The sequence below is a fragment of the Micromesistius poutassou genome, assembly GCF_964030765.1.
Source record: "Micromesistius poutassou genome assembly, chromosome: 5".
NCBI classification, from domain to species: domain Eukaryota; kingdom Metazoa; phylum Chordata; class Actinopteri; order Gadiformes; family Gadidae; genus Micromesistius; species Micromesistius poutassou.
Window position 1 is genome coordinate 14666909 of NC_140275.1, and position 10401 is coordinate 14677309.

Consider the following 10401-nt stretch of genomic DNA (forward strand, 5'->3'; position numbering starts at 1 on the left):
GATAAATACGCAAATGCATAAAGTTCCAATTGATTATGAGCCTATCAACAACAATTCAGCTCACCTGTTGCCTAGTTGATACGAGTTGAGAAGAAAAATAAGTTTGAAAATCCAATTCTCTTCACTTGGCGTAGTTATAGCCCTGAGTATGTAAGCAACAGCAACTTCAAAGAGAGTCTGAGGAGAAATGTGTCACGGGCAGCCTTTTAACCAGGAGACAATCTTAATCAGGTAGAGAGGATTACTCTGTCTAAGACCTTCTGGTTTGAGGAGTTGTGTAAACAATCATGCTAATAATAACATGCTAACAAACAACAAGACCCATGTGGATTTCTAACACAAATACATGCTTGGGTTGTATTTGCTGACACTCTCTGTTCGGAAAAGGACAACAATTCATTATTTAGTGGCTTTGTCAAATGCCTTCATTTATTTTGCGTTCACATTTTTTGCATGACCTCATGTGACCTACATACAACACCTCAGCATCATTACAAAACACTTGGTCTCCCCTTCTCTAGAACCATCTAGACGATCTAGATGAGAGAGAGAAAATAAAGTGTAGATGTAAACCTAATTAATGACAACTTTATTAATTTACAATCGTAAAAAAAACTATTCATCAGTGGCAAAAGAGATGAATGACATCAGAGATTATTTTAAACAATCTTTGCGGCATTATCAGTACAAAAAGCTAAAATGTCTTGGGATACATAAAACAAATGCTGCTGTGTAATTGTTAGCAGTAATGTAAACCAATATCGATAATAGCTTCAAAGATGTCAGAAATTTAAGAAAGTTGGACGAAACAATCAAACACTGTACCTGATGATTCTCACACACACACACAGCACGTGATGCTATCTCATGATCAATTCACATCTGGTGGGACTTTTGTGTAAAAAAGCGGCAGCTTTTTGCTTTTTTTGCCTCATGTTCTGTTAGATTGGATTCAGAGTTATGTTTAACATGCATAGGATAATAAGAACATTGAAAAGTTCAACACTGACATAACCTAACATAGCCGTACATTATGCTTGTCCTGCACCCTAATGAGAAGTGCATAACAATATTTTAATATTTAATTGTATTAGGAACCTTTTTTAACTATTTGTGTGTGATCAATGATGGAAATGTCATACGATGGTAGTAACAACAATGAAAACCTTCCTTTATGACTAAGTCTAAATGACAACATAGGATTGGCTGGCTGGACCAAACCGGCAGGCCATTGCTCTCTGTGTAATGGTTACATCAATTTTGGTGCTCTCTTATTTTGATTTCCTGGTCTATTTCTGTACTGACCCATTGGACCGAATGTGGGACCACTTGCCTTAATGAAAGATTTCAAAATATTTTCATAGAAAAAGCGAGTAAGTGTTTATATCGTAGTCACTGAATCTGTGCTTTGACAAACCCTTGTAATAGGCACTTCACAAAGACCATCTTTTGTGCTTTGAAGAAAGACATTTGTGCTCACTAAATGTGTGCTTAGGGAGTGGTAATGAGTGACATGTTTTGGATGGGTTTGGACCGCTAATGTACTTAAAAGTGGAGATCACTGGGGTGACTTTTAAGTAAACAAATTCATGATACCTGCAATTCATAATATCTAAGAGAAACAAAGAGGAAAGACACAGAGAGAGAGAGAGAGGGAGGGAGGGAGCGAGAGGGACAAGAAAGAGAAACAGAACAAGAGAGAGAGAAATAGAGAGACAGAGAGAAGACAGAAACGGAGAGAAAGAGAGAGACACACTGGTAGAATGGACGGGTAAAATGGTGAGACAGAGCCAGAGAGAGCGACAGAGTGTGTCAGAGACTCTGTGAGCATGTTCATATCCAGAGTATAGTCGAGAGGAGTGCAGAAGGATCGTCAAATGCTTAAATTTGCGCTGCTGTGTTGCTAAAAGAGCAGACAGAGTTACTTTCATTTTGGTCATGGGCAGACGGATTATTGCTTTGAAAGGTGGTTACGGTAAACGGCCAAACTATTTTCAGTCCCTTATATATCTTGTGGCAGGTGGCCGGCATGGCGAAGATCGAAGAGGGGCTCATGGTGGAACAGTGGGTGCTGCTGGGAGTGATGAGCTCAACAAAGGGGATGGAACGGACGAGACGATGACAGCGTCACCGTTAGTGGCTTTGGGACCTCGGAGGAAGAGGGTTAGAGAGTTGAATGCCTGGAATGCTTGTTTGCTTGTGTTGTCTTGTCCGACAGCGCGTCCTCAGTCCTGGCTGACCTTTAACCCCGGCGACTGTGCAGAGAAACAGCAACGCGGCGACCCGGAGTCACATGCAGGCGGTCGCTTCCGGAAGACAGCGCAGTTGCTTTTCAATGACGCACCGCAGGAAGTTATACCTGCAGATCCAGGACGACGGGGCACAGAGAGGAAAGACGCGTTATTCAGGTGCTGTTCCTTCTGTCAAACTATGGCCGGGAGTCACGATCAACGGATCAATCTTTTAAACCTGCACATTGTCACTTCTTTCCACGCCATCACTTGTCCGACATAATAAAAACAAACATAATCTTTATCGTAATCTTTATCTTTATGGTCTTTATCTTCATCATAATTATTTGTATTATCAACAACAACATCAATAATTACAATAGGGACCTTGCAGGTTCTGCTCGGTCCCTAATAATAGGGATTATCCAAGTAATGTGTTTACATTTTGTGTTCAGTAAATTGTGTATATCGCAAGGCATTGTTGCACCTTGCATGTTGAAGCAAAAAACCACAGCATGTCCTTTGAGAAAACCCCACATTAACCAGGAAGTGACGGGAACTGTACCGTCTCCTCAGCTTCTGCACCTCGCGGTCCTCCTCCTCCTTCAACTTGGTGACGAAACTCTGCAGCACGGGCATCTCAAACTTGATATACTGTGCCACCTGGTGGACAAACGAGGAATTACCACCACATATCATACATAACACTGTGCACAACGGCGACATTGTGAAACACAATAGATGTATTTAAACGTTTACTTTGACACGGGCTGTGGGGAAGGCTTGCATTACCGACGGATAGTCTGCGGGAGTCATTTCCACCACAAATACAGTGGAGAAATAGCCCTGGCAGAATATGAAACGACAGCCCCATATCGATTGTGTCTATTTTGAAAACCTGACTGGCTTCATATCCAATGGGTAAGTCAAATTAGGAGCGGGACAATGATAGTCGCGTGGAACATTTTGAGGTCGCGTCACGATCGTTATGCCGGTGCCGTATTACACCCCTTGCTTGTCGCCGTTGACTTTTAGGACCGGTAAAAGGAGATCATGTGCGGATCAGATGTCCTTGTTCGGGCCCCTCTCGAGAGGCTGGGCCTCGGCCTTACGTCGTAGGTGACCTCCTCTCCCAGGTCCGGCTCCATGAGGAAGACCCGGCACACCTGCTCACAGGGACCCTGCATCACCCTCAGCACCAGAGGGTAGTCTGTGCGCTTCAGCTTCATGCGCTCTGGAGAAGCAACACACACACACACATACACACACATCTGAATACTTGTTATTTACTATTTAGTTATTTAGCCATTAGACACTATCCATCATCCGACACTCCTAGCCGTTAGCCGTCTTACAATGAATAGGTCTTTAGGTGCAGGTCATCTTTGCCCTCACAGACACAGATTTACCAGTTTCTTACCTATTGAGCAGGCTCACAAGCTATACAGTAGCTTTTTCTACATCATACTTGAAATCCCAATGTTCTCTTAAATAAACGCAAGAGATGTCCACCAACAGGGCCGTACCTCCGCTGGTGTGCACCAGGTACAGGGCGAAGTCATCGGGGCTGTTTTCGATCTTAAACTTGTTGAGGAGAACGCGCAGAACCTGCGGCGTGGACATGCAGCTGTTGATGCGCACATTAGTCACCGAGCCGTAGGCCGGGGTGAACACAGCCGTCTGGGGGAGGGGAGGGAGAGGCTCTGTTTAGTTTGAGGTCTTTGGTGTGTTTCTACTGGTGCAGCTTTTGTGATTGCCTTTGTCATGTAAAGTCAGTTTTACTTGTAAAGCCCTTAATCCCTTGGACAGTCTATAAACCTTGTGTAGGTTACGTTTGTCTTTGGTTAGGTTTTTCTTTGGTTTGGTTTTTTTATTGACCTAGTGTGGGTTAGGGTTTCTACAAAAGGTCAAATCCTGGCCTTTGTAGAAACCCTAACCCATACAAGGTCAAGGAAAATTTCAAGGCAAGATAACAGAGAAGAAGAGAACCAGGGGCGACTATGACTGCAACGGGTGCCGAAATAGGCAAACATGATAATGCAGTGTCAAAGTGTTACCTTATGGTTGTAGAAATGACCGTTGATGGAGAAGCGATGGCGCCGTATCCTCCTCTGGTCACTAGGCGACCGTTTCTGGCCCCGTCGCAGAACCCCAGCATCACTCTTTGTCCTCATGAGCTGGGCAGAGCAATCGTCTTCTTCCTCTTCCTCTGTCCAATGAGAAGACATGCATGACTCACACTGTTAAACAACTACACTGTTACACAGCGACGCTGTTAAACGACTACGTTGTTACACAACTACGCTGTTAAACGACTACGTTGTTACACAACTACGCTGTTACACAACTACAGTTACACAACTACGCTGTTAAACATTCTTTGTTGAACCTACGGTCGAATTATTGAGCGTTGCTTTTAACAAATGGCACCTCTCTGATGCACAGTGATATCAACTTCAAGCTATTTTTAAACCGCTGTGTTATAATAACACATTTATGATCTATTTGCTTTTAAGATTCTAGCCATTTTTAGCGCTGTAATCCACTAGAAAATGAAAGCCTGATCAGGCCGTTATCAAACCTTGACGTAGACATGAAAGCATACGATTGTCAACTAAGGCACAACATAGGCCTGCCATTCTGTTCTATTACACACAGCGTTCTTCAGATCTTCAATACAACAGACCTTCTGCCGTATCGTCGGGGACAGCATGCCCTGCCGGAGGGCTGTCCGGGGCTGTGACCTCCACGGAGGGCAGGGGCTGCTGAGGGGTCTGCTGACCCTCTGTGGTGTTGGGGGGGCTGGCAAGACATGGTTACACAGAGTGAGTGGCTGGCTCATTTTGTCTGGGACAGGAGTTAGGAGGGTCAGGGGGAATAGCAATATTAATGAGGAGCGAGGGAGATTTGAAATGTGAAAAAAAACAACATTGATCTATGCAACGCTTTGTTGAGAGAAATTGTATTGATGTATGTATCCCTAAAACATGAAAAGGTCATTGCGCCATTAAAGTTATATTTGCCTTTGTATCCTCTTAACCACCATCAAAAACCTTTGTAAAGGACGGACCAAACTGGCATGACCCATGGGTGAAATAGTGATTTATAGCATTGATATACAATACGTGTTATGGTGAAAAGATGAGAACAATCTATATTGACACAGCTCTAAAACAGATACAGCTTTTTTTTTTTTTTGATGAAATCGCCATAGACTAGGGACTTAAAATGCTTTGGGTAAGTGTGTGTGTGTGTGTGTGTGTGTGTGTGTGTGTGTGAAGCGAGAGCAGAGAGAGAGAGAGAGAGAGAGAGAGAGAGAGAGAGAGAGAGAGAGAGAGAGAGAGAGAGAGAGAGAGAGAGGAGAGAGAGAGAGAGAGAGAGAGAGAGAGAGAGAGAGAGAGAGAGAGAGAGAGAGAGAGAGAGAGAGAGAGAGAGAGAGAGAGAGAGAGAGAGAGAGAGAGAGAGGGCGCTCACCCTTGACCGTCCAGGGCGCAACCCGAGTGCCAGGATGTGGAGGAAGGGGGGGGCCGGATCCTCTCGTGGTCGTCCTGCATCTGCAGCCTGATGGGCCGGCGGAGGCCCCAGGAGATGTTGAGCAGCCCCTCCACGATCAGCTCGCCCTCTTCCTGCTCGGACACACAGGGCCGGGATCAATAGGGGTGATGTGGGGAGACACACTCATTCACACTGACACACACACACACACACACAGGATCCATAGGGGGTGATGCGGTGAATAACATTCATTCATACACACACACAGTCGGGATTAACCCTTTTTTTTAAATACTTTTTTAATACTTCAATGTCTCTATAACTGCTTTGCCGTTCTTCTAAAAGACACACACACACACACACACACACACACACACACACACACACACACACACACACACACACACACACACACACACACACACACACACACACACACACACACACACACAGTAGGCTGAACACATGTCAACATCAAAAAGTACATCCACACCGAAACACACCCCCGCACACCACATACTTCTCTGTGCCGGAGCTGCAGATTCTGCCCTTCATAGTAGAGGTTGTACGTCTTCAGATGTGAGAGAACGGTTGCCCTGGTGACAAAGATTTTCAGTCAGTGAACCAACCCAGGCAGAATATTTCTGCTCCTATTTCCACACCACTAAATCTGCACCTATATTTTCAGCAAGTTGACTGACTCCAGATGGAATTAGCACATTATTCAGCTTTATTGTGTCGTAATATTTAGCTCAAATGTGCCTCAATTGTGCGGTCTAAATTGGGTTGCATAATACAAAGAATCCACATCCTGTTGTAAGTACGTTTGTCCGGTTTACATTGAGTACCTTGTATGTGAGGTACGTTTTATATAACTGCATCTTATACTGCAAACTACACATCTTTTAAGTATCTCTATGGGTTTTGTATAGTAATCTTATGACCCTTGTACGCAAAATCCACCAGCAATTTCACTGCTTAATGTTTAAATATAGTCTAACTGTATGTGATTAACATGATTCATTATAGACAGGTATGCATGTATTATTCTGAATCCAACATTATCCAAATATGTGTGACTATTAATCAGGTTGGTTGTTGCTCGGTGTTGTCTAAAGGGTATTACAGTTGCATGGGAGGTGTGTAGACTGTCCTTACTTGCTTATAAATTTGTTTTCTCCAATCTGAACTCCATCCTGTACATCTTCCATTTTGAGTCAGCATGGGAAGCACTAGGAAACCAATCAGAAACAGAGAGACATAGACGGAGTGGGAGAGAGAGAGGGTGCATAGAGTGCGAGAGAGGCCGTATAGAGTGGGAGAGAGAGAGAATATAGAGAGAGAATACAGAGAGAGAGAGAATGTATAGAGAGAGAAGACACACAGAGACAGAGAAACAGAGGGAAAAGAGAGAGAGAAAAGAGAGAGAGCGAAAGAGAACTGAGATTAACCTCATGACACTTCGTGACAGTCAGCTGGTTCAGAGAGAATCACAGTGGAGCTATGTGAGCAAGAGCCCAGGATAGGAGAAGCAACAGAAAAACACATTCACAGATTACAGCCTCCTCTGTCACTCTTCAATGTGACTGTTGAACCAGCTCTGAATGTCTTTTCACTCTTTAACCAATCACAAGACTGCTCTGTGTGGAGCAAGGACAGCTGCTCCCCACCTTTCCTTCCTCAAGCATTAACTTCTCTGCGGCGGCCATTTATGCAGAGACCACCCCCACACACACACACACCACAAACACATTCATAGACACACACAACTCTTTCAATTGTGCACCAACACTTGAAGCCCAGTGACTTTTAACACACAGGCATGTGTGTGTCACACACACACACACACACACACACACACACACACACACACACACACACACACACACACACACACACTTAACAAGGGAGGAATTAAAACACTTGGCAAAATGCCATTGTGTGTGTGTGTGTGTGTGTGTGTGTGTGTGTGTGTGTGTGTGTGTGTGTGTGTGTGTGTGCGTTCGTGCACGTATGCATGCATGCGTGTGTGTGGGCATGTGTGTGTGTCTTTCTTTATGAATACGCAGACGGGGAGCAGGAAGGAAGCTTCTAGAAGGAACAGGTGCAGAACACATGCCCCATCAGGTCAAATCCCTTCTGCTGCTTAAACATTCATCTTTATCTGGAACATTTTACATCACACACACACACACACACACACACACACACACACACACACACACACACACACACACACACACACACACACACACACACACACACACACACACACACACACACACACACACACACACACACACACACAGAAAAACTGCCATATTAACTGCGGTATAATACAGAACAATGTAATGTTCTAAGTGGGTTGAAACTATGACCATAGCAGAGAAGGACGACGCGTGATACTCGGTAGGCCGTCGAAGAGAAACGTTCCAATGACACAGAACAACACTTATAACAAAAGATGGAAAAAAGGAGACAGGAACGTCTTCCCACCTCTCCACGCCGCTGAGCTTAATCCCAGAGCAACTCCCGGGCCTACCCTTTGCGAACACACAGCTCCCCCGGTCCCTGTCTCTGGGGGAGGAAGGGTGAGAGGGGCCACAACAGCGGACGGAGGCGGGACCAAAAACAAGAAAAAGAGAGTCAAGAAGGAAGTGCTCCCCTTCCGTTAATCACTTCCTCCTTCAGTGAGTGAGTGACACAGGATGCGGTGGGCCCGCCCCTAAAAAAGGCTGAAACTTCCTCAATTCAAATGGCACAGATGGATGGTCCTAGTCCAACCCAAACAAGCACACACACACACACACACACACACACACACACACACACACACACACACACACACACACACACACACACACACACACACACACACACACACACACACACACACACACACACACACACACACAGATTAGGAAAGCCTGCTTGCCATTCCTCTATTTATAACCAAATTACCATGTAATTATCCAGGATCAAGTTTATCAAGATTCAGTCCTGTACTTTGGCAGTTGGTCTGCATGCAGAGAAATGACTAGAAAGGTCTAAACCAGGGTGATGTGGCAGCCATTGAGAGTAGAACCCCTTCTAAGGAGATGTGCCGGTTGAACTCTCCTCTACTGAGATCAGCAGCACAAATGACTTGTGTTGTTGGTACCAGATCAAATATTAATCTCCAATAAGCTTGGCACCCTGTGGAACCCAATCAATATTTCAGCAACATATATTAGGCCCCGTCATCCTGTCTGACGCTCAGGGATTGACCTACAGGACAGCCTTTAGAGCCATGGCCCCGGTTAATGGTAGCGAGACTCAAAGTCATGAGTTGAGCTAGACATCTGTAGCTAGCCTGTGGTCTGCACAGAAATGTTGGAGTTGTCTAATGTGGAACAAGTTTTGCTCAAATTGTGCTTCATTCTGCTGTATCATGCCTTTATCCTTAATAAAATACTAAAAATAACCTCATGTTTACTGTGACAATATGACTATAACAATAACCATGGGTTCTTAACTGAACATGCCCATATTTGGCAATGGCTGTGGCCTTTTAGCAATCCAAGAAATACAAAAGCTCTGCTGGATTGAGTGATTCCTGTCATTATTCAATCTTTCATGTTTTTTTTCTCAACATTCAGGCTTCTTTGTATCAACCTTGGGGTTTTCAAACCACCAGTGCACTATTATTATAATCATCAATATTGGTGTTATTCGTAATGTAATCTCAGGAATCTGTGTGTGTGTGTGTGTGTGTGTGTGTGTGTGTGTGTGTGTGTGTGTGTGTGTGTGTGTGTGTGTGTGTGTGTGTGTGTGTGTCAGACAGACCGACAGAAATGAGGGGGTTGTTTTAGGACCATGCATGTCTAGACTTTAACAGTGTCAATCTGTCACGGAGCTCTGTCAGGTACAAACTGTAGTTGACCTCATATCCAGCATCATTGCTGGATTATTACAGCATCATTGCTGGATAAGGTAAAACCATTAACAAAAGCAAATGCTTGTACAATATGAATTCTTTCACTACTTAGTAGTGGAAAGTATGACGCTCAGCTTGGCAGTCGCCTAGACTCCTCCTGTACTTAACAGAGTACTACATTACAAAACACAACCCCAGCAGCCAGTCTGTTTTAATGTGCTCTAGGAAAGATGGTAAGCATTTATGTTGTGCGACCTCTTCAGATTTCGTGTCTACGTTTTCCCCCACACATCTCTTTATCAGCTGTGCAATTGACTAAAGTACCCTGTAAGCGACCACGAGGCGTGCAACGACTACAACCAGACAATATGTCAGCAACTATTATGCTTTGGCAATGGTTTCTGCGAATGGACGGACGTAATTATTACAGCATCCCTTTCCTTATGCTATCAAAGACTCAGCGTATCTACAAATCCAACGACACTCTCTGCCCCACTGTTTCCTGTAATCCAGTTACATTGATCTCGACAAGTAGCGAGACACTAACGCATAATAAGATCAAGCAGAATCCTCGTGATCTGGGGGGGCTACTTACAATTCCGCTTGTGTCTCTTGAGGGGTCCACTGATTCCCGACCAGTTTCAAGATGTTCCCTCCGCACCGGAGAGCGGCGACTGATTTATGTCGGACCAAATCGCTGGCCCGTTATCCGTACTCCTTTTGAACTCATCGCCTATCGCATCGGCCACATCGACGGGT

General features: G+C 44.5%; 1 protein-coding gene across 2 annotated transcripts; it reads right to left on the bottom strand.

Annotated features, from left to right (window-relative positions):
- Nucleotides 1–408: 408 nt before the first annotated feature.
- On the bottom strand, nucleotides 409–10401 carry rassf2b (Ras association domain family member 2b). Of its 2 annotated transcripts, none has more exons than XM_084467999.1 (10): nucleotides 10238–10401; nucleotides 6885–6958; nucleotides 6247–6322; nucleotides 5706–5857; nucleotides 4918–5033; nucleotides 4289–4440; nucleotides 3758–3911; nucleotides 3344–3465; nucleotides 2797–2894; nucleotides 409–2359 (listed from the first exon to the last, which is right to left on the bottom strand). In XM_084467999.1, exons 2-10 carry the CDS (start codon nucleotides 6935–6937, stop codon nucleotides 2290–2292), a joined length of 993 nt encoding a protein of 330 aa, XP_084324125.1. In that variant the 5' UTR covers nucleotides 6938–6958; nucleotides 10238–10401; the 3' UTR covers nucleotides 409–2289. The 2 variants fall into 2 exon arrangements, with proteins under 2 accessions (XP_084324125.1, XP_084324126.1); XM_084468000.1 differs by lacking the exon at nucleotides 10238–10401 and adding an exon at nucleotides 8223–8302.